At 37.4% G+C, this 25,565-nt stretch overlaps 1 protein-coding gene across 2 annotated transcripts in view; it reads right to left on the bottom strand.

The window, feature by feature from the left end:
• Window positions 1–1,516: 1,516 nt before the first annotated feature.
• Window positions 1,517–25,565, bottom strand: part of JAG2 (jagged canonical Notch ligand 2) — a 72,080-nt gene continuing 48,031 nt past the window's right edge. The window contains exons 8-26 of one of the 2 annotated variants that reach the window (XM_026114312.2): window positions 24,933–25,046; window positions 23,942–24,055; window positions 23,237–23,350; window positions 22,693–22,739; window positions 22,241–22,411; window positions 19,674–19,824; window positions 19,218–19,382; window positions 18,558–18,671; window positions 17,007–17,120; window positions 16,468–16,581; window positions 15,353–15,469; window positions 14,301–14,328; window positions 13,128–13,213; window positions 10,898–11,011; window positions 10,614–10,729; window positions 8,607–8,852; window positions 8,012–8,143; window positions 6,816–6,972; window positions 1,517–3,833 (exon numbers count right to left, since the gene is read on the bottom strand). In XM_026114312.2, the coding sequence (XP_025970097.2) occupies window positions 3,361–3,833; window positions 6,816–6,972; window positions 8,012–8,143; window positions 8,607–8,852; window positions 10,614–10,729; window positions 10,898–11,011; window positions 13,128–13,213; window positions 14,301–14,328; window positions 15,353–15,469; window positions 16,468–16,581; window positions 17,007–17,120; window positions 18,558–18,671; window positions 19,218–19,382; window positions 19,674–19,824; window positions 22,241–22,411; window positions 22,693–22,739; window positions 23,237–23,350; window positions 23,942–24,055; window positions 24,933–25,046 (2,687 nt within the window). In that variant the 3' untranslated portion in view covers window positions 1,517–3,360. The remainder of the gene's footprint in view (window positions 3,834–6,815; window positions 6,973–8,011; window positions 8,144–8,606; window positions 8,853–10,613; window positions 10,730–10,897; window positions 11,012–13,127; window positions 13,214–14,300; window positions 14,329–15,352; window positions 15,470–16,467; window positions 16,582–17,006; window positions 17,121–18,557; window positions 18,672–19,217; window positions 19,383–19,673; window positions 19,825–22,240; window positions 22,412–22,692; window positions 22,740–23,236; window positions 23,351–23,941; window positions 24,056–24,932; window positions 25,047–25,565) is intronic. The other variant, XM_064511975.1, reaches the window with a different exon arrangement.

Raw genomic sequence — 25,565 nt, 5'->3', positions numbered from 1 at the left:
ATTCAGGCTGGTTGGCTAGGGGAATTCTGTCATGAATCCACACAGGAACAAGTCTTTGACAGGGCTGATTACGCTCTACTCGAAGTATTTGACCACACAGTTTTGTGAGGGCCGTATCAGCCATCCGAGAACACCACACAGAGTAACATGCCAAGCCTTTTTGTTTGGAACATTAGGCGACGAGCTAACTACAGGTATTAACGTTAAATTATTACCCACTGACTTTGCATTTGTTATTTGAAGCAGAACTAATGTCTTCAAGCCTAGTGAGCCAGCCTCATTAAAAAAATTTTTTTCATACGACAGTAACACCCACTACATTATTTGTATTTATGCAAAACCTCCACCAAGAAGCATCCTCTCCCAGATATTTTGAAGTATGTGGCAAGTATCAGAAATTCCTTTCTGCAGCGGGTACTCACAAGCACTCCAAGCTATTCTTTTTGAATGTATATATTTTTTCTATCCTGACACTGAGTCTTGAATGGCTAGCATTACTCCTATTATTGCTGAGGAGCTAATAACAGCCAGTAAGTTTTTCCAAGGCACCATGGAGTCGATTTCAGGAAGTTATCTTTTTAAAAGTGCTGGTTCCTCATCTTAGCTTTAGATTTCCCCACCCCCATCAGCCTTTCTTCAAGGGCAGAAGCAGACAGATATTTGAAATACAAATCAAAGACAGCAATAGAATTTGATTTGGGGAACTGACTTAGAAACAGCTCTTGCTTATCAAGATAAAGACAAGCTAATACCCCAAGGAAAATGATAATGCACTAACTGTATGAGGACTGGAATAAAAATTCTGGCTGTCAGGGTCTAGGATTCAGCTTTAGTAGTTGGCAGCTACTAGAAAAGTTAAACTCTCACATTCTCTATTACTTTATAGAAGAGCTCACCTTTTACTACAGAAAACATTCCATAAAAAAAGCCATGTAAGTCACCGTAAGAAAATGGTATAGATGCACCAAACTGAAATTGGAGCATGTCAAGTGGTAAGTATAAGGCCCAAATAGCTGCAGAAAGGAGGAAAGATTATTTTAAAAAAAAGCAAAATCCAACTCTGTTCAGCAAGAGTACTTAGAGCCCCTTTGTGCTTGACGCCACCCTCTTACCACCCAAGGAAGCAAAATGATACTGCTAGACAAGCCACTGCTCAACAGCTGCGATGAAAGCCTTTTCAAAAACAGCACATATCACACACCTTCAATAATTGCCAGCTAAAAAACAGCCCTTGTACTTCACAAGAGACAGAGGGCAGAGAGACTCCCAATTTAAGTACTAACAGTGTCCATGCCTCTAGACTGTACGCAGGATGCCACCTTCACTCCGTCAATAGTGCAGTAAGTGGGCGAAGGACAATGCTCCTACGCTGGCTCAAGAAGGAGTATTGAGACTCAGATGAAGGCCATGGGCTATGGCAACAGGAAGCACTGTGTATTTATACCAGGACTTTCACTCCTTGTTCATCTTGTCTCATCAGATCTTCAGGTACTTAGAAAACAGACACAATCTGAAGTATCTTACACACAATGAGGGAATCATTTTATTAGATTATGGAAGACAGCAGCATTACAGTACAAAAAGTTACAAGAGTAGCAGAAAAAAAAGTGTTTTTGGTTTAAATACTTAGGATTATACTGGGGAACATGAGAAGGATAGTACCCTTTTCTAAACTAACTCCTAACCAGGTTATCAAAATAAGTTTTGAATATTTAGCACAAGTAAAAAAGTTACAACAAACATCATTATAAAATGCTTTAATAAATAGTTTTTTCTGAAAGTTTTTAAGAACATGTCAAACAAAAATGTACTAAAACAGAAGATCCTGCAAAGCAATTCCTGTGTTCATGTATAAAATAACTGGTTTCAAAACATTCATGTTTACATTGTTCATGGGCCAGAGTTTATGCTCTCAAATAAACATCCGCTCTTCTCACTGGTAGGGTTAACTAGGTGTATGTAGTGTTACGCTTCTTCAGTAATTAAAATAAACTTAGTTTGCCCAGTTAATAGCAATAATAAAGCCTTAAAAAGAAAATCCCCCCAAACCAAAAACCCTTAAGTCTTCCATCTTCCATTACAAATAATCATTTCTAATGAGGTACTCCCATCTTCTCAGCTTGCCAGCCTTTTTTTTTCCTCCTCCCTTTAGAGCGAAAGATGAATAAAGCACAACAGAAACAAGATTGAGGAAAATATTGTTCCCTTCATTAGGCCTGTATTTAAACGCAAAAAAGTAATACCACATGTAATTAACATATTCACAAAAGAAAAAACAATGCCTCGCTATGTTGGTACTGTACAGTAGATGCACCCGTTAGTGTTCTTGAGATGGGCTGAACGTGGGAATAAACAAACATTTCTGGATCTATTTACATGTAAGTGGTTATGTTCCTATGTAAATACAAATGACCAACAGATTCCTAACATTGATTGTATTAACATCATTTTCTAATCTGGACATAATACCAAAAAAAGTCTTATAAACTGCCATAAAACCTCCTTTTTCTGCAACATAAATTAAAAGGAATGACATGTAAAAAAAGACCAAAATATTTAAGTTATTAAATCAAATATACAGAGTGATTCATTTAATATGTACATATTTACAAAAAAGCACTTTCACTATTAGAAAATAAACTGTGTCAGTTGGGGAACCTAGAGTTCTCACAATTTAACTATATTGATATGGCAGTCTTTGACAGTTGCTATAGAAAAAGTTTAATCTCAAGGCACTTGTCACATGCTTCAATACTGCAATTCTAAAGTAATTAAAACAGAAATAAAAAGGCCACTTTTAAACCACAGTTGAAAGATCTCTATAATTTTTGTTCCTATTACAAAGTGTGTAAGGCAAATTTGGAAAAAATCTTACAGAAGCTACTAACGTAACAAGTGCAGTGAGCTGCCATTAATAGATTCAAAGTCAAGAAAACAGCTTAAAGTTCACACAATTTCCTCAACCAGGAGGTTTTAAAGCCACCATTAAATTAGAGCAAGTAATAAAAAGAAATACATTCTGTAAACAGTGTACAGTCTTTTGTAATAAACTTTACACATATTGAAAATACAACCTCTCCTCTGCCACACAGCGAGTGTATAAGTAAACTTTACAAAAATAGCAACTATCAAAGATTACTCATTTTTTTCATCTGACAGTCATTGAATAATTTATACAAGGCTAAAGAAACAAAATAAATTTTATTTATTATTATTTTTATTTATTTTTTTTTTACGCAAAATAAAGAAACTATGAACATTTGACTCCAGATATTTTTAGTCCTTGATGCAAAGTGGAGATGTCAATTTTTCCCCTCCCCAGTAAGGGTAGGCGCAGTGTGCCTACATTCCAAATATGGATTAGTCTCTACTGCCTTCAAAGTTTGATGCATTCACATTTTTTACAGATCTGTTGTCCATTTTGCCTATTTGATGGGATTTCTTTACTGGACTGCTCTCTGATGTGTCAGATGCCTTTGTTGGCAAGGGCTTTGCAAGTTTGTGAGAGAGGAATTTGTCCATTTCCTCATCTCTTTCCTCATCTTCATCCTCCTCTTCCTCATACTCTACATACTCCTCTACTGCATCACAAGTTCTTTTTTGAGGAGATATGAAGTTTTTGCATTCATAACGAATGTCTTTGTTACTATAAGATCTGTCTATAGGGTTTCTTATAGGATTTAAAGGTGCCCACTGGTTATTGGCACCCTCTTCTCTAGGGGGACGACTTCTTTCTCTCTCTTTTCTTCTCTTCCGAGTCCACCACACACAGATGATTATACAAGTCAGCCACACAATGCTGAACACCGCACAAAGAATTGGAACCAAATAATCTAGAGGGCAAACGAAAAAACAAATTTCTTGTGTTAACGGAACTAGATATATAGGCTGGACAGCTACAAGAAAAGTATCCATGTGTAAGTCTAGGTTAACCCTGAAAGGATTTTTACAAGAGAAGAAAATAAAGCATCATTGCTACACAGTTATCACAGTGCGCTAGTCTGTCTAGAAATGCTTTTTACTATTTTAAGCTAAGTTAGCATTTTTTCCCCTATCATTAAGCAGGGAAAACACTACATCTGCAATGATTTCTTTTTCCCCCTAATGGAGAAACTGATTATATAAACAGCATCTCTTTCTGAAGCATTAAGCCAAGCTGCCCCACAAAACCTCAGTAATGACTCTTCAAAAAAACCAAACCCTCATCCTTTTAGGAGGCAGGCTGGAAGGACTACTATCCCTCTAGAGTAAGTAGTGATACCTGCATCAGAAACACATGCTGCATTTACTATCAGACAGAAAAATCCTTTTCTGTCAAGTCCAGACATTTATGTATCACCTACCTCTTACCTTAATTGTTTTTAGTATCAGTATTTTGATATTTAACCAAACCAAACAAACACTCCTTAGGGCTTTCCAGTTTAACTTCAGAGTAAAATTCTTAGTTTAATTTCTTATGCTAAATAATTTCATATAACAGAATTCTGTCACTAGATATACTACTCTTCACTGCTAAATAAAAAAACCAAGGAGTTGAGGCAATTGCTTTTCTCCACGTTTCTCTATCACACAAGCCCCACTAGTGCTTTCTCAGCCATGCCAACCTAGATTTCTATAATAAACAATCCCTGAGAAGTTATGCACATTGGACATTTGCTTCTTTTTGCAATGGCTCTACTGCTAGGACAGAAAAATAGCCCATTTTTCTACTCTTCGAAGTTGCATGTGGTAACAAAAATTAAAACACAACGTGCTTTGCTTTTTGCAGGGTCAAAAGGATTGCTCAAAGTTCCGCAGACAAATGCTGTCAGCCTACCACTCTAGCCTCTAATCCAAATGTAAATTCCCTCTGTACTTTTAAATCAACTGCTTGCAGAATAACCTGCTGTACAAAAATGACCGCAACTGCTTCAGCACCTTAGTGATTCATTCTAACTTTAAAGTGCCTCTGAACATACCCTTCTGTGAAAGTTTTGTGTATGTAGCATCTAACACGTTCTCAAACACTTCTTCTGGTAAAGGAGGGTGAATCAACTGGGAACATGGTTGGTCTTAAGGGATCTAAAATTGTATTTTAGCAGTTTGGGGAAAGACAGTACTCCTAGAAATCACTGCTAGCCTCTCCCTCATTTTTCAGGAATGGTCTAATATTAAACTACGAATTTGGGGGAAAAAATACTTTAAAGAGCAGCTTTTCATACCAGCCTCTCCAAGATTAGGATACAAAATTTGCATTCTCATGACAGCCACACCCACTATTTAAATCAGATGACCGCAGATCCAAATTTGCAAGATTCTTATAGAAGGAGGTGGCCATTCAGACACTTCAGTTTTCCTCTAGTTTTAAGGGAACAAAATATTATTCATTTGGGACCTATATGAAGGGATTTCTCTCTAGGGACTTGACCATCCCAGAAAAAAAATCAGATTCTGATTCTCATTACAGACACAGGGAGTTGCACTACCATTTTGTGTTATATTTGAGAACTAATAAAGGCTAAAAATAAAAGAAATCAAAAGACCAGGAAAATCCAGATTATAGTTTACTTCTTCATAATGACTCCAGTAAAGAAACCAGGAGCATCTGCTCAATTCTGGGCATCCATATTGAAAGGAGTCTGGAAACCTATCATTTTCTGGCATTAGCTATAAAAATCAATTAAGTCTTTTCACTTCCTTAGAGTCTTTTGGAGCCTTACTGAAGTGAGAAGCAAAGTAATCTCATTCCTCTTCTCCCAGGATTTAATGCAGAGCCAGAAAGGAGACTGAAGTATATCCAAATGTTGGTTTAACCCTATCATCTATGCAATTTTTGTTCAATACAAGAACAAAGCCAGTGCATTCCTTCCTCAGGGAAGTCAAGGAAACAGTATATTTGCCAAGGCTTTAATAGAGTAAAGGCACTCCCTAGAAGTGAAAGGCAAGGGAAGTACAACCAGGCAATTTGCTCATTGCTTGGACTATGGGTGGAAGACCTTCCAGAAGATTATGGTGGGGAGGTTCAGGAAAAAAAAAAAAAAAGGGGAAGTCTCCTACCATCTTAAGACTTCCACTGTAGGGCTTCTTATTTGAACTGGAGCCTACCGGGGTCATCCACAAGACCTTCTCCTGCCTCTCCCAGGCAAGATGATGAGCAAGGAATAAAAGCATGCAAAATCTTCAACTGTTCATTCTGGCATATATCTTGGAGAGACAGTATTCAGAGATAAAAGTCTCTCCAATCACATCATACCCTCATTAAGGGGAATACACATTATAGTTAAGCCAGCTGTGCACTAGTGAGAGACTCCTGGTAAGAAGAAAGAAAAGTAATTTCCATCCTGGCCAAATATTAGAGGATACCAGACACCTCCACCTCCTGTTAAGATAGTAAAACAAGCACTTTAGAAGAGACCAGGCGTCACACTACGTGTCTGCCTCCTCCCCTATCATATTTTCAGCATCAAGGACTGTGGCTTGGGTAAAGTTAATTTGGGAGGATCAGAAAGGATGTGAGCAATGCATTAATGACAGGAACTCCTTAACTGGTTAGAGATATGCTTGGACTGGAGAATGTGGTTGGAAATCAGAGTCAAAATAGTGTAGGAGGGTAGGTAGGGATATTATGTTATGATGTTTAAATTTAAACCAGCACACAAGCACAGGTTCTTGCTTTTAAGTCACTTTCTGTTCAGTTAGAGATAGCAATTAAAGAGTTAAAAGTAACAACCTGATCTACCACTTACTCAGCAAGACATGTTAAGAAAGACAAGAAACTGACAGTAGGGACACAGTACATGCTTAAAAACAGAGAATGAATGTACTGGGAATCTTACCTGATGATGAATTCCCAACAACTATGGTCTCTACTTTCACTTCAGTTACTGCCAACATAACAGTGCTGTTTTGCCGCTTAGTGATTGCATTTACTATTGTATTAGCAGCATTCTGTATGAGACTATTATCTTGTTCATCTTGATGTGGGACAAAAGACTAAAGGGAGTAGAGGGAAGGGAAAAAAAAGAATTGTCATCACTACACTGTGGAATTCTACTTTTTAATTCCAGCTACATCTTAACTGAGCTCTGTAGGTTGAGTTTACCTAACAGTTAGTTACAAACAGTACCCTAAAAGTTTACTGTAGTAATAGCATGCTGGTTCAATCTGCACTGCACATAAGTGTCAGACTTGGTGGGCAACACACCTACTTGCTAACGTAGCATACCTCAAATAAGAGGCAGCTGACTTCCACGTTACTTACACTACTGAGCTAAACTTAGTCATAGTTTGAAGCACTTCAAGACATGCAGATTATCTAGATACAAGCTTGGACTATTAACAGTCTGCTATATTTAAATCATACACTCTGCTCCTTGCATCATGGCTCAGCATGTTCTTTACAGTACTGGTAAGCAAAGACAGTCCAGCTTCTGGCTAGATACCGGTAAGCAAAGACAGTCCAGCTTCTGCCTAGATAAACCTTTCACCATGAAAGTTAACTCATTGCTTGAAACTTCAGCAATTCACAAGCCTCTAAAGCAAGTTTTTAGCTTTGTAGGGCAACAGTTACTGTCATCTGACTTGAATCCTCTTCAACTTCCCACTTAGGTTTTTGTGTGTTTACTGAATGTCCTAAAGCAAACATAGTGGACGCACAGCTGCCAAACTTCTTTATACTGACAAGATCCAATCCAACCACCCGCAGCCTTATCTCTATACAGAGAATGTCAATAGCCCAAGATTTCTGACAGAACAGATAGGCACCTGTTCACTAATTTGGATGGAACTAGTCTCTGAAGCGATTTATCAGTAAGATGGTGGTAGCCTTCAGTCATTAGTAAAACTCAAAGTTCACAAAGCTATCTAACAACCTAGGAAATTCCATGAGAACAAACAGATCACTTTGCAGTCAGAATGAAGGACAGATTACAGTATCTACACTAAAGCGAAACAATTTTAAACAACCTCTTCCCATGCACAAAATAATAGGAAAACATTTTCCCGTATATGTTAATACAAAGCTCATACTTACAATAGCAACTTCCACTGCATTCTCTGTGGAGTATGACAGATCACATAATATTATCAAAGTTCTGTCCCTAGAAACAATTCTAGTAGCTGGTAAATACCGAATTTCAGAGCAAATATTTTCAGTTGTAGTGCCCTGTTAGAAGCAAGAGAAATTGCATGACTTTAGTTCAAGTCAAAAATAGTGTAATAGCTTTAGTAATAATAGCTTTAGAATTTTTTCAGCTACTGAGACCTGATGAGGCAAAAAGGGCAGGAAGAGAGGGCAGAAAAGTGAGGAACAAGGTTTTGGAATCAAGTGGGAAGGATTGTGTTTGAACAACTATACTAGCACAGTACAAGAGCATCTTGAACTGATCTTGAACTGTTAGAAATAGTTCAGTTACAAGATTTGAAAAAACATAATATTCAACACAAATCTTAATTTTGCCTTGCCTTTTAGACATAGGGCAACTTATACCGGCAGGAATCCAGTAATAAATTTTGCAAGTTGCTGATACAACAAGGAGTCACTGTTAGAAGTATTAATCTTCCATGCCCTGACATGAAATGTAGCCCTACATATATTGCCATACTTCATTATTAGTTTCTGTTCTCACCTGGGGGACTTTGTCTCCATTAAAAATTAAAGTAATTCTAGCACAATCATTGTCCAAGTATCCAGAATTGGGCAGACACTTGATATTGGCAGGCAGAGGTTCAGAGGCACTGCATTCTCCCCAGTCAGTGCATGGTGGCTGAAAACATTTCATATACTTCTCCTGGCATTCTTGACCCATGGGACACTGGTTATTTGCATTATCCCAGTGTTTTTGTAACAGACAAGGTTTTTTCCCACACCACACCTAGAAATTAAAGAACAAAATATTGTTACAGTTAATTGCTTTTATGCATCAAATCAAAACAAGCAATTCAGGCAAGGGATTCATGATCAACTTTTGCAAAAAAACCCACATTTCTGCAGTGCTGTCATTTTAGTAGCAGGAGTTGCTCTTTTACAAAATGAGAACATTTGTGTTGACAAAGCAAACTAAGCACAGATTACCCGAGACACTGGTGACAGGAGATACCGCCTGAAGGGCTTACAGATTCATCCCACCTAACTTCTGAGCTATAAAGAAGTTCAAACATCTATTTTAAGATAGTCATTTACGCTTCTTTTATAAGCTGAAAAGAGAAATACCTCCCTAATGATTCACATCCCTTAGATATTTATACTGAGATGTGCTAAAGCTCCTTGCCGCAGAACACTGAGGATGTTAAGAGTGACACAGAGGTGATAAGCACTGTCACCTCAACCACGCTTGCTTCCAAAAGAAAATAGTATACTAATACCCCCAAGTTACTGAGGTACAGCAAGCTCCCAAACACAGCTCCATTTTATGATGCACCTCTGCAGATTCTATATACAGATATTAAAGTTTATGAAAAAATGGATTTCTTAAAGCACCATTGTCAGTAAGAAAGCATATTTGTTCTGTTTTGTACAGAAAAAGCCAAACACCATACATTGTAATAAGCTATATTTACAGCACCACTTCTGATGATCTCAGAGCTGCATATTGCCCTCCTGTACACATCCCTAGTCCCACCTTTTCAATCAAAAATACTACATTTCTGAGAATCTAGCTACCATCATGTTCTGTTACCTTTGAAAAAACATGAAGGCATCTCAAACTTCAAATTCACAACACTATAAAGAATCTAAAAATAGCATATCTAAGTGCAAGTTTAGTTTTCTTTGCCTACAGGACACACCTAGCTAAACAAAGTGCCATGAAGGTTGGATAGACAGTGAGACCCAGAGGTTTTAAATTAGTGCTTCCAATAAGGCATGTGGCAGACTACAGGGTGGGGCAATGTTGTAAGTGTTATTAGTGCTCATCTGGAACCACCTACATCCCCTAAAACTTATGAGCAGCAGTGATTTTTTTGTCTCTTTCCAGCTGTGATGTTAAGGTGCACAGGTGCCACAAATCCACTAAGAAATGCTATATACAAAAGCCTCATCACAGCAGGGACTGAAAGGCTTGGAACACAATACACTAACTTAGTGAAGTTGCACTTACACTAGTTTTACATTTTATAAATCACAACCACCAGTACATATTCCATATTGCATATACAAAAGTTGTAATTTGTTAATTCATAAGCCTACTGAAAGACAGTACAAAAAGGCAAGTATTACCAACTGAAGAAAAAGTATTTTCTTCCTACATGTCCTTTACCTTGGAATTAGTGTTCCACAGAATTAGAAGCCCTAAAACTGTTTGTAAAACTGTTAGAATGATTTATCCTTTCAAGGGTCATTACTCCATTCCAACTCATATTTACTTTTCTGCAAAAAGTGCCTCTCTGCCTCTAGACAGCTTGTTCTAGAAGGTAGAGAGCAGAACATTAGCTTACAATTATAAAGACAATTCTGTAAGCGTTTTCACACTAAGTCACTGGACTTTTTTGCATAGGTCACCCCCAAACTGCCTTTGTTTAATTAATTAAAAAAAAAAAGAGAGAGAGAAGGAAGAGAAGCAAAGAAACTTGCGCATGAAGAGCCATAAGTATGTTTCAGATAGAAGCATTTAAGAAAAATTGGTCAAAATGCTTACCTTGGTGCAGTCAATACGGCCATCCAAACAGTGGCAGTTGTTGCATTCTTGATCCCACCTGCTGCCATGAGGAAAGGTCATTCCCTTAAGCCAGCAAGGCTTTCCAATTCCAATCACTAAGAAAAAAAAACACATGCAGATATTTCACCTTTTGGAGTTGCTGAAGTATACAAACTTAGAAGACTACAGCTTACTGCTCCTTACACAGCCTACATCAGCTCTATACTGGCTACACTGTACCCAACTGTTTTTTGTGTAAAGGTTGATAGAAAATACAGAAATACCTTCTTGGCACCTAGGACCAACTCTTCCAGGGGGACAAGTGCATCGATATCCATTTATTTCATCTATACAAGTGGCACCGTATCCACAAGGGGAAGACTGGCATTCATCAATATCTAGACAGAAAATAGGTTAAACTCAATGGCAAAGATATAGAACATCGTTTGTACTTACACAGTTACTGAGATGTAATCTGGAAATACTTGCTTTCCTGACATTCAAGAGTTTGGCTTCAGTATTAATATCCTTATTAGATGGTACTACCACTTCAGGAGTAACCTCTAGCAGATTTTTCATAATTGCACCCTAATTGAAGTTCTGTTGATCAAAGAAGCAGTTATGCTGACTCACACAGCAGAGGTATTGAACAGCTTAAGGTGCTAATGCCTTCTCCACATTCAGACAGTGCTAAAACAGAATGTAGGACTTCAGGCTTCCTAGAAAAGCACATTCCTTAGGGAAGTTATCATGGTACAGGTACTGAGCAATGAATTAGTATTACTCAAAAAAAGACTTTACTGCAATACAATCCACCATAAAGAAGGGGAAGAGTATGGTTTAATCTTTGTTACATATATCTGATGCAACTTCTCTTAATGAGTTTCAAATAGTGAGTAGATTCCATTCAGTACATGTGGAATTAGCACAAAAGCCTCTTTAAAAAAAATAAAATAAAATAAAAAATCAACCTTAAGAAAAAGTTCAGAAGCTTAGCCAGAGAAATTCACCAAAAAAGGCAAGAAAGCAATGTGCATCAAGATTACAGAATGGCTGAGGTTGGAAAGAACCCCTGGAGATCATCTAGTCCATGATGATCATCTAGTCCAGATGCATAGTGAAGTGTTATTTGTTATCTTGGGGAAGTGGTCAGTGCTAATTTATACAACAGTCTACCAATACATGGAACAGAAACCAACCTGCCAAGCTGTGAGCCACAGGCACTGTTTCCTTTCCAACCATAACTGTCTTCTCCCAAAACATCTTTCAAAAGATTTCCCTGCACTGAAAACCAACACCCACCCCAGCCCCTCAGAAAGAGACCTTTTAAATGCTGATTCTTGGCTGATGCACAAAATTGGCTCATCTTCTGTGTTACCACATTCACTTTCAAAAAAAAAAAAGAAAAAAAAAAAAAAAGGCAAGTAGCAGTAGCATGACTGTTCTGAGTAGCCAACGGAAAATACCAAATGGATGTGGAAGAGCTTTTGGTTCTATCTTCCTTCAAAGTCACTTTCTGATGAAGTTTTATGCAAACAGAGAGTATCTAAGCTACTACAGGGTTTAGTTGCTCCTTCCTCCTCTCTTCAAGCTATGTTGGTTTAACATACATGATTATCTGCAGTCCCTGGTTTAATATCCAGAGATGACTAAACCAAAGCTAGACATCTGACTAGATATGTCAGCTCATTTACTGTCTGCCAGAATGAGCAGGAAATCTCAACCTAAAAGCACAACTCTACTGCTGAAGCTGAAGGATCAGGCCCAACAGCCCTGAGGCCACAAAATCTGACTGATCTACCAAAGAGGTAGACAAGCTATGTAAAAATGGAGTACATCATATTCAAACATACAGGGTAATGTTCCACTATAAACAGGGGGCTTGGGGGGTAGGGGAGAATCCCCCCAAACAGAACAAAATCCCAAACCCACCACCCAACAAAAAACACAAACTCCTCCACAACATTCAAATGCAATCTTATGGTCCTTTTCCTTCTTTTCAGTTTCTGTCCTTCAAGCTGCTTGCAGTGTAATAGGTTGGTTTTGTATCTTTGAAAGACTTGCAAAATGTGGTGAGCCACTAAATAATGTGCCAGCACTACACGCCTGATTTCTTGTTTTCATTAATGATGTTTCAGTGGATTTCTATTTCTAATATTACCTGAAAAGTCTAATGACATACAGGAAGTTGCTTACCAAGAAAATACCTACAACATAATGAGCTAGCAGCCCAGAACCTTCAGAAGCATCTGACAAAATCCAGCAACAGCAACTGAGTACAATTTAAGCCAAATCATTTTAGTTGCATTTAATGAAGTAAAGAAGGAACAAAGGTTCCATTATTTACAAGGTGAGAATCAGTGCCTGAATATTCAAGTTGGATATTCAGTTGGATTCTGCTTCATTATTTGGAATTCAGCTGACCTAATGCATAAAGGGTCAAAGAGCATTCTTTGTGATTTTTGCATCAGAATGGTAACAACCTATTAGTCCTTCACCCATACAGGTACTTACTAATTCTGCAGTCAGGACCAGCAAACCCAGGCGCACATTCACATCGAAACCAATTCACACCATCAACACAGATGCCTCCATTGTAACTGTAAAAATAATAAACCTATCATTACAACGAGCTTTCTCAGGGTAGATTCACAAATCTAAAGATGAGCGAAAACCATAGGTCTCTCACACAGCCTGTTCAAATGCAAATTTCTATTGTCCCTATTCAGGGTACCTTCTCACTATTCAACAATACAGAATTAAAAAGCCTCTGATAATTCATAATATAAGTCTACTCAATAAGCCATCTGCATTGTTTCATTGATCTCCCTAATTAAAGCTTTGTTAATTAAACCTTCTGCTGCTGTTTAGGGGGATGACCTATTCCTACCAACAGAGAGAGCATATTGTTAGATAAATAACATTGCTTAGTAAATCACCTGTTAAAACAGCAACATCCTATAAAAATGTGGGGGGGGGGAGGGTGGGAAGTATATTAACAGAACTCAGGGAGATAAAGGAGCACTGTGCAGTAAATATAAAGAAAAGATAAGGTTTTGCAAATTTTTTTGAAATACACGAAGTACAGGTTATTGCATCAGAAGTCAGCAACAGGGAAAGATAAGGTAGATGTTTGCTTAATCCATATATCAGTATTTTTTTTCCTTCAGCCATAAATACAAACTTTTATTTAACATAGTATTTATTGTATCTTTCAAAAGAATTATTTAAAGCATTTATTCACAGTATTTGATCTAACTGAATGTTTTCATATTCATCTAAATTTATCTATTGTAAAGTAACAGTTTTCAATTATTTCTCACATTTTTCATTCTAAAACTCCGTTGTAGATATTTGAAGTGTTATCTTGAGTCTGATTAATTGCATACTATAATAATTCAGCAGATAGTTCTAGCATTACAACTACACTCTAAAACAATAGTTGATCTGTACTTGTATTTGTCAGCTCAGGACTGTTTTATGATGATCTTTGCTGTCAAAGAACAGATAAGGCATGCCTAAAAACTAAAAAAAAAAAACAAAAAAAAACACTTTTCAAGAATATTTTTAGAGGCTGGTTTCAATTGTTTCTAGGGTAGAATCAATTCTAATCGGTAATAAAAATTGCTTTTACTATGCTCATTTTTGTTTTCACAATAGTTAGAGAACTGGAGTTCTCGTACTTACCATGGATGAGGATTGCAGTCATTGGTATCTATAAAAAAAAAAAAAAGGAATACAAACTACTGCAACTTGCTTGGCATATGTTTTCTACTGTATAACATGTCAAACCCATCTCTCACATTATAAAGGAAAGCAAAGAACATTATTAATACAAAATAGACTGTTCTTCCCCCCCAACATACACTTGCAGCAAAAATTCAGTTAGACTTAAGAGATGCCTTAAATGTCATGAACAAAGCGACAAATGCAGAATTTTAACAACTTCTGTATATTTTGAGATATCAACAAGACAGACTGAAATGCAGCATAGTGGCAACACAACAGAGAAATAAAACAAAATACCAGCAGCATTGCTGATGGCCAAATCAACCAGGCTCTAAAAACTTTTTAAAGGATCACCGTCTCTTTGGTATTTCACAGATATGTGAATGGCCAGCCAGATTTCTTAAGCAAATCTTTCCCATCATAAAAACATCTCAATTATTTGTTAGTATTTACACTAGTATAATCAGTTTTAAAAGGCTTTTAAAGCTAGTTAGGGCATACATCAATATAGGAGTAATTTCAGAGTAGATTTAAAAGTTAAAAAAAAAAAGTAGATTTTCTACATGTTATTCCTTGGGGGGGGGGGGGGATCACAAATGCAGGCTTTACTCCACCTAATCAATTCATTGTGATGGTATGTCAAAGTAGTTAACTGCTATCCTCAGAGAAAACAGCTGTAAATGATAGAATACAAACTACTGCTTTCCTTTCCACATACTTTTTATTACTAAAATTAATATGCTGAGCAAAACAATCCTCACAAAAATGTGTTCTCAAAGATTATTTTTCTATAGGAAGCTGAAGGCTTATTTTGGCAGAGACTCAGTGCAAAAAGAGAGACAATTTCTTCATTCATTAGACAAGCGTCATCTTCTTTACCTACCTCCCACCCTGAATGATTCAGATATTTTTGGCACTCTGCAAACTTGCTTTGTTTCGGTTAACTGCTCTGAGCCAGACACTCCTAATATCCCAGGGGAATACAGGGAAAGAAAGGAGAAAAGGCTTACTCTGTGTGCATGTGCGTCCTTCCCATCCTTCTTTGCAGATACAAGAAAAGGAATCTCCACTGCCAACACATGTTCCACCATTCATGCAAGGGTTTGGAATACAGCTGCTGTTTTTAGCTTTAATTTAAAACAGAGAAAACAAAAGGTTTCCAATTTCATCTGGATAGGCCGATAATGCTCTCCTGAGCAGTGTTTTATTCAGCACCTTAATATTTACAGGAAAGTTGAAAGATTCTAAAAGAATCTGATTCATCATAATCTCTTTCCTACCTTCACCATCATTTCCCTGCCCCTCCCCCCCACCTTTTTTTTTTAAATAAGCCTTCATGGTTCAATCATTACCAATTTTTCCCCCCCATCTGTAAAAACATCCATCAAATATGACACAGGTCATCAGGCACACTGCATAATAAGGGAGTGGCCTTTAAAAATGCAGATTTTGATTAAAAGCTGTAATTATATCTAACAAGTAGAAAACCTATACTGAGTTACCTTCATCCAACTTCTTGGTCCTAATGTAACTTTTGTATTCATAAAAAATGTATCATGGAGATTGAAGTCTTCAATTCCTCCAGTCTCCAAAATATCAAGAGTAGTTCCCTACAGTAGCATGCAATCGCTTAGAAAGAAGCGATTCCTCTTCATTTCATTTTTCCTGGATATGTCTGTACCTATTGCTCCCTTGGTCACAAAGTTACTCACATTATGACCTTTAAAGCAAAGCTGAGGACTAATTTCCCTGAAAACCTTCATACAGGGTGTCTACAGACTAGTACACAAGTCAGTGCAAGGGTGTGAGCATTCTGAGGCAGCCTTCAGAGAAGCTATAGAAAAGACTATGTAAGCAGCCTAAGGAGAACAGCTTCCTAAGAATAAGTATTTAGTGTTAGGTGACAAACCACCTGCCCAGGATATGAATGCTCTTGGTGGCTGATGACTTCGGCATTTTTCTAGACAGTAGAAGATGCTCAAAACTTCAGTCACCAGCCAATGGGAATGGCTTTGAACTAGCTAAATAGAGGAAACAGGTTTGCCCACTGACTAAACAGTTAAGTATTATCTTAACTCTTCTCTACTTGGTCCTGTTTTTTTCTGTAGGCAACTCAGAAGCTCACCAATGTTGCAAGTACTTCCTATCCATTCCGGAGGACACGAACAGCGGAATGTATCTCCATCATCATAGCAAGTTCCACCATTGCTGCAAGTATTTGCATCACACTGGTATTCACCTACACATCACAATACAGTAATGATTAAAATACAGCAAGTCTGGACCAATAGAAATAAAAAGAATAAAAAATAAGGAAAGACAAAATATTTTTATTCACAAAATTACTTTTTACTGAAAGACGACTTTATACTTAAATGCAACAGTACTAGAAACACATAGTTCCATGTGCTGTATTACTGTAAACAAACCAAAACAGCTTAAGTTAAGAGCGTCTCTTAAGACACTATCCCACTCTAAAATAAATACTCTTGGACAAATTGAAGTGTTCAATTTTGTTGCTGGGAAACTGGAAGAGGTAATGAAAGTATGCTTATTTTTTTTCACTGTAATTGTTTAATTTTAAATTTCAGGAACTCTAGTCTCATGAGGAGAAAGAAAACAAATCCTTGGATAAACTAAAGATCAAAGTAAAAGAACACTTACGTGAATGGCAAGTTTTGCCTTTCCAGTCATTCTTACATTCACAATAGAAGTCATTCACCAAGTCAATGCATCGGCCACCATTGTGACATGGGTTAGGAGAACAGTCATTGAAATCTAGAAAAAGAATTATTTGATTAAATGATCTAGCCTTGCCAAGACCATGAAAGAGTATAAAATATTTCTTTATAGTAGAAGAGGAAAGAAAAAAAATCACATCATGTTTAGAAAGAGTGAGTTCCAAATTGTTAAGAGGCTACTACCTTCAAACAAGCAATGAAAAAGAAACTCTGATTTTTGGACAGTAGGAATTATGAAAGTCTTTCTAATAGCTTAAGAGAAAAATATTCAGAAATCATCAGTGTAAGTACTGAAGCAAGCCAAAGTAGTTTCACCTTTCCTAATAAAGAACTAAAATCTGAACTTCAGAGACAGTTTTCTAACACTTGCCTTGAAGTAGGACCCACAATGTCCTTGGAAGGAGTCTCAACCTAGGACAGCTACATGATAGTTAAGGCTCCCTCTTCTGCTTTATGTCTCAACATACAGAGAATTAAAGCCTTTAGATAGCTTTAGCTATATATACACACGAATTTTAGAACAGAAGCAGAGAATTCTTTTCACTTACAGCAGAAGTTTTAATAGGCAGAACATAAGTATTTTAAGACTAAACTTTATCCAGACCACACAAAAAAACTCTTGACAGTGAAGGCTACGAAAGGCTTCTTAGCCTTTATTTCACATCTCATTTGGTATAAATCCTGTAATTAATCTCAATAAGACCTTGCCCTCATGTTTTAGAGGCAGCTTCATTCAGAGTAGAAAGTCACACTTAGTAAAGCATCAACTACAGTTCCCTTTGAGGTAACCTGACTGCAAACTGGCCTAGCACACTGCTTTGACTTAACCAAGACCTAAGAAGTCTCAAGCCAGGGTAGCAAGAGTAAAAGCCTGCTCACACTGAACCCAGAATACAAGCTGCTCTAAGTCCCCATGATATTTATTGAATAAAACTTCAGACTAGCAGTTTTTTACCACTGGATTAAACTTTAAATTTATAATTTCTTTGATAAGGTGGAAGCACATTATAGCTTGAACTGGTTTTAAGAGGAAGGAGGGAAAAAAAAGCCACCACAACACACCACACACACACTGAAAAAAAAACCTGGCAACTACTGGTATGGGTATTAGTGGACCCGGCAAGCTTTTATGTACATTAAGTGCTAAAAGGTACCTAAGCTTATAGTGATAAAAGGAATATAAATGAATCTTTCTAACAGAATCTGCCACTTCCACCTTTCCTCAGGAGAAAGTTTTCTCCTCCCAAGAACTATCCTGTACTATTGCAAACAATCAGGTTTTATTCCAATTAAAGTAACTGAACCCTTTGGAGCCACTGTCAAAAAACCTTGAAAATACTTTGGCAAACAACACTGGGTAGAAGGTTCCTACAGAACAGAGAAACTGTATGCCATTACGAACCACATTCCAATCATTATTAACTGCTGCTGCAAAGCTATAGCATTCAGCATGGCAATGCTTAGCAGTACTCACTTGTGTCACATAACTCTCCTTCCCAGCCACTTGAGCAGAAACACCTAAACGAATCAACCTCATCAATGCATGTTCCACCATTCCTGCAAGGCTTCCCAAGACAATCATTGATATCTGTAACAACAACAACAAAGTGAATACAATTGCTCAAGGCTGTCTTCATCTATGCATATGAGTGTTTTAGATTTAAGTCTCTAGGACCAACAACACAAAGCTATACTCCACTTGCACATACATAAGAATGGCTCATAAGATTTGTTTTCAACATTGGTAAGGGTTCTAGATGTACACACACGTGAAGCAGCAATGCACATGCTCCTGAGTTGTGCTGTCAACATGTCTGTCCCTTCTTTACCATTCTCATGTTGGAGGAATCCATGGCTTCTTGTGAGAAGACTGTCCACAAAGGTGGCAGGTATAGACACATTTCCATTTAAATTTGGACTGAAATCAGTTGTCTTTCACAGAGAAAAGCAAACTACTACAAAGAGACAACTGTTACCAGAACAAACTGGACTTGAACCAGTGCACTGCACACAGTGCTCTATGCACATTTATTAAAATCCTAATGTCATATTTTATGTTTTAACATTTCAAAACGAGAAGCTTCTTATGGAAGGCTTAGATTAGCAAAGTCATTTGAAAGAAATTCCCACTTACTTTCATGACAGTATATTCCAGTAAAACCTCTTTCACAGGCACAAGTAAAATTCCCTCCTGGTTGACTAATACACCGTCCATGAGGCCCACAAACATTAGATGAAATGAAACGAATTCCTCCTTGGGTAGCATTAGTGAAGATTTCTATTGTACAGCTGTCTATTACTAAAAATGAGAAGTATACCATCAATTATACTAATGATCTGCATCACCAATCAGTTTATAGTTTTAAAAGTAGTTATCTAAAGATTAAGACTGCTTACAACCTGAAAGCTTTTTATATTAACTATAATTTACCAACTATCCCTTTATAAATAAGGAGTATTACAAGCATATTTTCCCACTGTCCCACTTATGCTTGCCCACCAATTATGCTATTACCAAACACACTATTGTGCTCTCATTTTTAAGGTACCACCAATACATTAGGACAACTTTCTGGACAACAGCAGGTACCTTTACAAGAATTGTTCTTGCAATGGTCCTTGAGATGCGAACAATTCTTTCCATCATAGTCATCAGGGCAGGCGCAGTAATAATCTCCTCCCAGATCATAGCATTTAGCCCCATTCTGGCAAGGGTTAGGTTCACAGAAATCAATATCCATCTGTAAGAAAGACCATAGTTAGCAGCAGCTGCTTGATTTCCCAGGAGTAATCAGCTTTATCTGTGTTGCCATAGACACAGATGAAACTAATTTACAAGGAAACCCAAGTTTAAAGTACATTTATGAATTGTCTATATTGCATTCCATTCTGCAATGCAGATATAAACTTCAAGTTACTTTAGTCAATCCTAATAGAAAGCATTTCTGATACCACTATAAAGATATCCCTTCGTAGAAGCCTGAATAAGCACATTTGCAATAACTTTGCAAAAAACACGAGAAGTTAAGAGATACTGTACTGTGACTATTTGGAATCATTCCTCTTTCCTCCACACCTACACATAAAGTGCTATGAGGCAAGTCAGTTACTAGTGCACTTGTCAATGTCACACCTGCAAGATTCTGAAATACACACAACCTTAAAAAGCTATTCTCTAGAGCAATTTATTCCTCCTCCCATCCTAAATAACACACAGCATTTATCACAGAGCCACACAATTTAGAAGGGACCTCCAAAAGCCAGCTAGTCCCACCTCCTGCTCAAAGCAAGTCTAGTGAGACCAAATTGCTCAGGGCCTTAACCCTTACCAATACTATCAGTATGCCAGTTCACATACCTGTATGGGGGGCGGGGGGGGGGGGGGGGGGGGGGGAGGGTATCATTTGAACACTTACCACACAATTCAAAAAACAAAACTTTAACCTAGTTTTCATAACATAACCTTTAACACAGACACATCCTTGCAAGAAAGCAATTCAGCTTCTTCTATGTCTTAAACTGACATAGAAATCTAAGCCATAGAAGATAACTGACTGACAATGCCCTAAATGAGCTTCAAAATCCTCAAAGCAGCCTCAAAAGTTATAGTTATTACATCACAGTATGCTTCCTACAAATCATTATTCTTAAGGACCGTTTTCCTCTCAGCCCGCTAAGTGAATCTTTTCCACTATCCTCCTTGTGAGGAAGGGGAACTCTCTCAACCTTAGAGAGATAAAATAAAGTCTAACAGTGAATTTAATCCGGATGTCTAATTGCTCTATAGCTAAAAAGGAGAAAAAAATTAAAAACTAACCAAAACAGAATGAACCCAAATAGCATAAACTTTTGTCTGAATTCAGTGCAGCATGTACAATTCCACCTGCAGAGAGGTTTTCTGCAAGCTATATTGCTCTGTCATATGGAACATTTAAAGTAGACTACAAAAAATAATTAAGGTCTGAGAAAGAGGAGATCTGAGAATCTGTCAGATGTATCCATTTGTTTCCTTCCATTGGTGTAAATTTTCCCTTCCCAATTCAAGTCCAGTAGCTGGTACTTTAGCATCTGGAATCAACGGTAGGTATTTTCTGCAATACAAAAGGCAAGCAGCCAACTCCTCCTTCTCCCCTCCTTCCCTTTCAAACAGATTTGCTAAAACTTTAATTATACAGTATGGTAGGTTCTGGACAGGAATAAAGCATTCAAGCTATGATCCTTTTGTAGAAATGGCATATGATCTATGAGCTACTCGACCAGCTTAATAACTGGTCATTATCTGCAAACTTTTTTAATTTCAAATAAAAGTAGATCATTGTTTCTTTAACAATATTGATGTTTTACAACCAGATTACTTTAGCATTTGAGAGAGACCACTCCAACGTCCTCCATGAAAAGTTTTGGAGGAAATCCAACACAAAATTCTAATTCAATGTTCCCAGTTGATGTTGTCTTGCTGGTTATAGGACTTAGGTGAATTTGGCTGTCACGAAAATAAGAGCCCAGAACTGCATGTTTAAGGCAGTATCATCTTACACTGAATAGAAAAGTTCAATGTCCTCCTTAGACAGAGTCAGATCTTCGTTACCTTGAAGTATTTTAATTACAAATTATCACTAGCACTTCAGTATTTCAGATCTGAATTTTTATTTAAGTAACAACACTACACACTTCTGCAGTGATCTCAAATTGAAAGTTCCGAGAGACAATACTTACACATCCGCCTGCCTTTAATTATGTGGATGCTCCTACCAAGAGCAGTGGGATTACTTGAAAGTTAATTCAATTACATACTTCAGAGTTAGTAGGATGAAGGCCTAACACATTTTAGTGTAACAAAAGGACACAGGTCCTAAAAACTGCAAAGGAAAATGTTTCAAGCTTAAGAGATTCTTAGAGCTTTAAAATGTTTAGGAGATCCAACATCTATGCATAATCATCTACAGTACATTAGGCTGCAGCTTTAACTGTTTACAGGTGCTACGACACCCCTGTACAACAAATTTGCTTTATTCACAGAGCGTCAAGTAACAGCTATGTTAAACAGCTGTGTTAACCAGCTTTAGCTTTGGGTTACTCTGATCTAAACCAGAGACATGTTTCTTTCCAGAATTCCATCCATGAAGGCTATTGCAGTAACGTCACCATTGCCCTCACCTCACAGAAGACTCCTGAGAAGCCCTGTAAACAGAGGCAAGTGAATCCATTCATCAGGTCTTTGCAACGTCCTCCATTTTGGCATGGATTGCTTTCACACTTAGTTTCTCTCTCACAGTTTTTTCCTGTGAAACCACGAGGGCATAAGCAATGGTAACCATTCACTTCATCCTACACAGGAGGGAAAGGAAAAGCAGAAGTGGAAAGACATGTTTATTAACAAAACCTGTATACAAGAATTGAAGTATTTCCATGTTCTGCATTTATGAATGAACAGCAGTAGCACTACATAAAGTTATTTTTAAGAAAGGGAGCAAGAATCAAAGTGCAGCACTAGACAACATATTTTACTTGCAACCTCATTTTACCAACCTGTAATTGTTCTGACTAGTTATCAATTCTATAATTTGCAAAGTTTAGCTTCCATACAAGATATAATTGACAAGAGTTACCTTACAAGTCCCTCCATGTTGACATTGTCCACGACAGTTGTTAGCATCTATGGATAAAATACACAAGGCATTAGAATTTATAGCAGAAGATTAACCCCTGAAGAATAAAAGGCAGAACAAATGATTTTCAGAGAGGATTTTTATAGAAAGTTCAGTGGACACTTGATTTCTTAAGTTCAGGGCACTTGATTTCTTAAGCAATCCTCATTTTAAAGGATTTGGAACTCAGTGGAATAGAAGTTACATCAAATAGTATTACCTACTCTCACATCTAATGTTTTAGGTAAAAAGATATCAGAATCTGGGAGGAGTAGTTCTGCTCCAGGGAAAGAATTACAAAAGTTACAAGAGGATAAGTCCATTTCAACACTAACTGCACCTCTAAATAAGTCTTCACACAGTATTTTGCATTTACTTTGCTGAAAGTTAGAAAAATCCTAACAGTAAATATCTTTTCCTTGTGCAAGAATCTATACCATCGTTCATCATACTTTTTTAAAATAAAACATCCTACGATTAGCATACATACTAAAGAAATACTAACTGATATGACAATTTACTCCTGTCCATCCTGGAATGCAGTCACAGTAATATCCACCAATGAGATTTTTGCAAGAGTAAGCATTAACACAGGGTTTCCCCTCACACTCATTAGCATCTGTGAAAGAAGATAAAAGAAAGAAGAGAATAAAGAACAAACCCAGAAACAGATTACCCCAGCACCACGCAAAGTTTCCATGCAATCCAAGCATCAGCAGCTCATATTATGTTTTGGTAGACCACTAAAACCCTTACATACCATTGGTTTTCAATGCAGTTATCTATAGCTGCGCATGCATGTTATCTTACTCTTCCCCTTTACCAGAACTCAAAAGGTAATGTTAGTCAGGGCAAATCCCTCCCTTGCCTCTACAAGCTGATGGTTATCCCAAGTATAAAGTCAGTCACTGTACTGCCACCATTAAATAGAAGCTACCATCACCAATGCTGTATTTTGAAACAGAAAAACTTATCAAGCACTCTAGAAGAACTATTATAAATAAGCGTAAGTTGTCACTTTTATGGTTACAGATACACTTCGAAGTTCCGTTTTTAAGATCTATTAAAGAAGAGGTAAGACACCAATAGTAGCACACGCCTTAGATGTTTACTTCAACAACTACTGTGACTGAGATACACTAAATAGAATTACTCGTTACTTCAGAATAAGTCTCCAATGGTTTTCAAACTACAGAAAGCAATTACTTACCAAGCTGACACGTTGCTCCAATCCACTGCTGTGGACATATACACTCAAATGCATTAATACCATCAATACAGGTCCCTCCTTGAGCACAAGGGTTAGATGCGCATTCATCAATATCTGTGAAGTCAGAATGTACCTTCCATAACATGGTCCAAAATTTGGCTTGAGTTAAGTCATTTCGATACAGAGCAGGAGGTTCTAATAAGCTTATTAACAGAATAAAATTTCTAACCTAATTTTTATCTAGACTTTTCTCACACCTTTAAAATATAATTAGGCAGAGAGAGGAGTTTTGCAATTTTCTATTTGCAAATAAGCAATAAGATTCAATAAATCTTCCAACAATTAACACATTCTTTGAAAGCCATATTCCTAGATGATAACACAAATAATTTCAACCAATAATTTTCTGGAGATAGTTGCTGTGTTAAAAAGAATGAGAGTCCTCTGTTCCAAATCACAGACAGCATGCAAACCCGACCCAGGTACCTACTAGCAGTTTTATTATACCCATCCATACAGAAGTTTGGACCCTTCTCCTGTCTTCCTAACCAGAAACTTTAAACATTTAAGTTAAAAATACTCTTCAACTACTTTGAGAAGCAGAGAACCTTTCATGTTTACATTTACTTTCTTAAAATGAATCCACATTGTACTTTGCTTTAGTCCAGCTAAGCAGTTAGACCTGTATAAAGAAATACTCCCTACTGTTGCCAAAGCTTACAGCACAACTTCTAACAAAAGGTTGAAGCAGGTGACATGATCTAATTAGGCTTTTGCTAACCTTTAGATCTAAACCGCATCAAATACATGCTGTTTTTAATACCATAGGCTGCACAGTACCATTAATCTTTTCAGAGTCTCCCAGCGCAACTGTTAAAATCCAGATTGTGTGGAAGATTACCAATTCCATAACCTCAGAGCATGATTAAAAGCAAGACGTATCAGCCCTCCCAGCCCAAGCGGTCAGAGTCATCAGTCAATGCATACCCACCAATCGCACATGTTGGTCCACTCCACCCTGCTGGGCAGTGACACTTGAAGCCTGATGAAATTTCATGACAAATTCCACCATTAGCACAGGGATTAGATACACAAGCATGCTCCGCTGGGGAAAGACGGAAAGAAATTCTTGGTAAATACTCTTCCAACATCAAGTAAGGGGAACTTACATGGTAATGAAATGAGTTCTGATTAAAAGTGGCCACAAGCAGGAGGAGTGAAGAGATGCCTGCACAGAAGTTTGGATTTCAGCACCTTCCTCCCTGCCTCTCTTTTTCCCCCTCCTCTCTTCAGGCAGAAGAAACAGATTTGCTGTTTGAGAGGTCTTGGATAGCAGTAGCAGTTTAAGTAACAAAGGTCTATTCAGCTGAATTCTAATACTGTTCCTTGCAAACAGCAAATAAAGCTGCTTACATTTTATAAGCTATATTGCCCAGGGTCACTCCATGTAGAGCTGTAAGACTTACAGAAGTTCGAGGCTTTAAGTTTTACTATGCAAGACTTCAATTGTTGCTAGTGTTCATATTTTGGAACCTTTCTTTCAGGAATATTATCTAGTCTGTAAATTGAATTTACATTGTCTTGGATGTTAGATACTAGTGATGAAAACTGACCATAAAGCAAT

The sequence above is a fragment of the Dromaius novaehollandiae genome, chromosome 5 (genome assembly GCF_036370855.1).
Source record: "Dromaius novaehollandiae isolate bDroNov1 chromosome 5, bDroNov1.hap1, whole genome shotgun sequence".
Classification (NCBI taxonomy): domain Eukaryota; kingdom Metazoa; phylum Chordata; class Aves; order Casuariiformes; family Dromaiidae; genus Dromaius; species Dromaius novaehollandiae.
The sequence above is the reverse complement of the archived record's forward strand: the minus strand, read 5'-3'. Positions and strand labels throughout refer to the sequence as shown.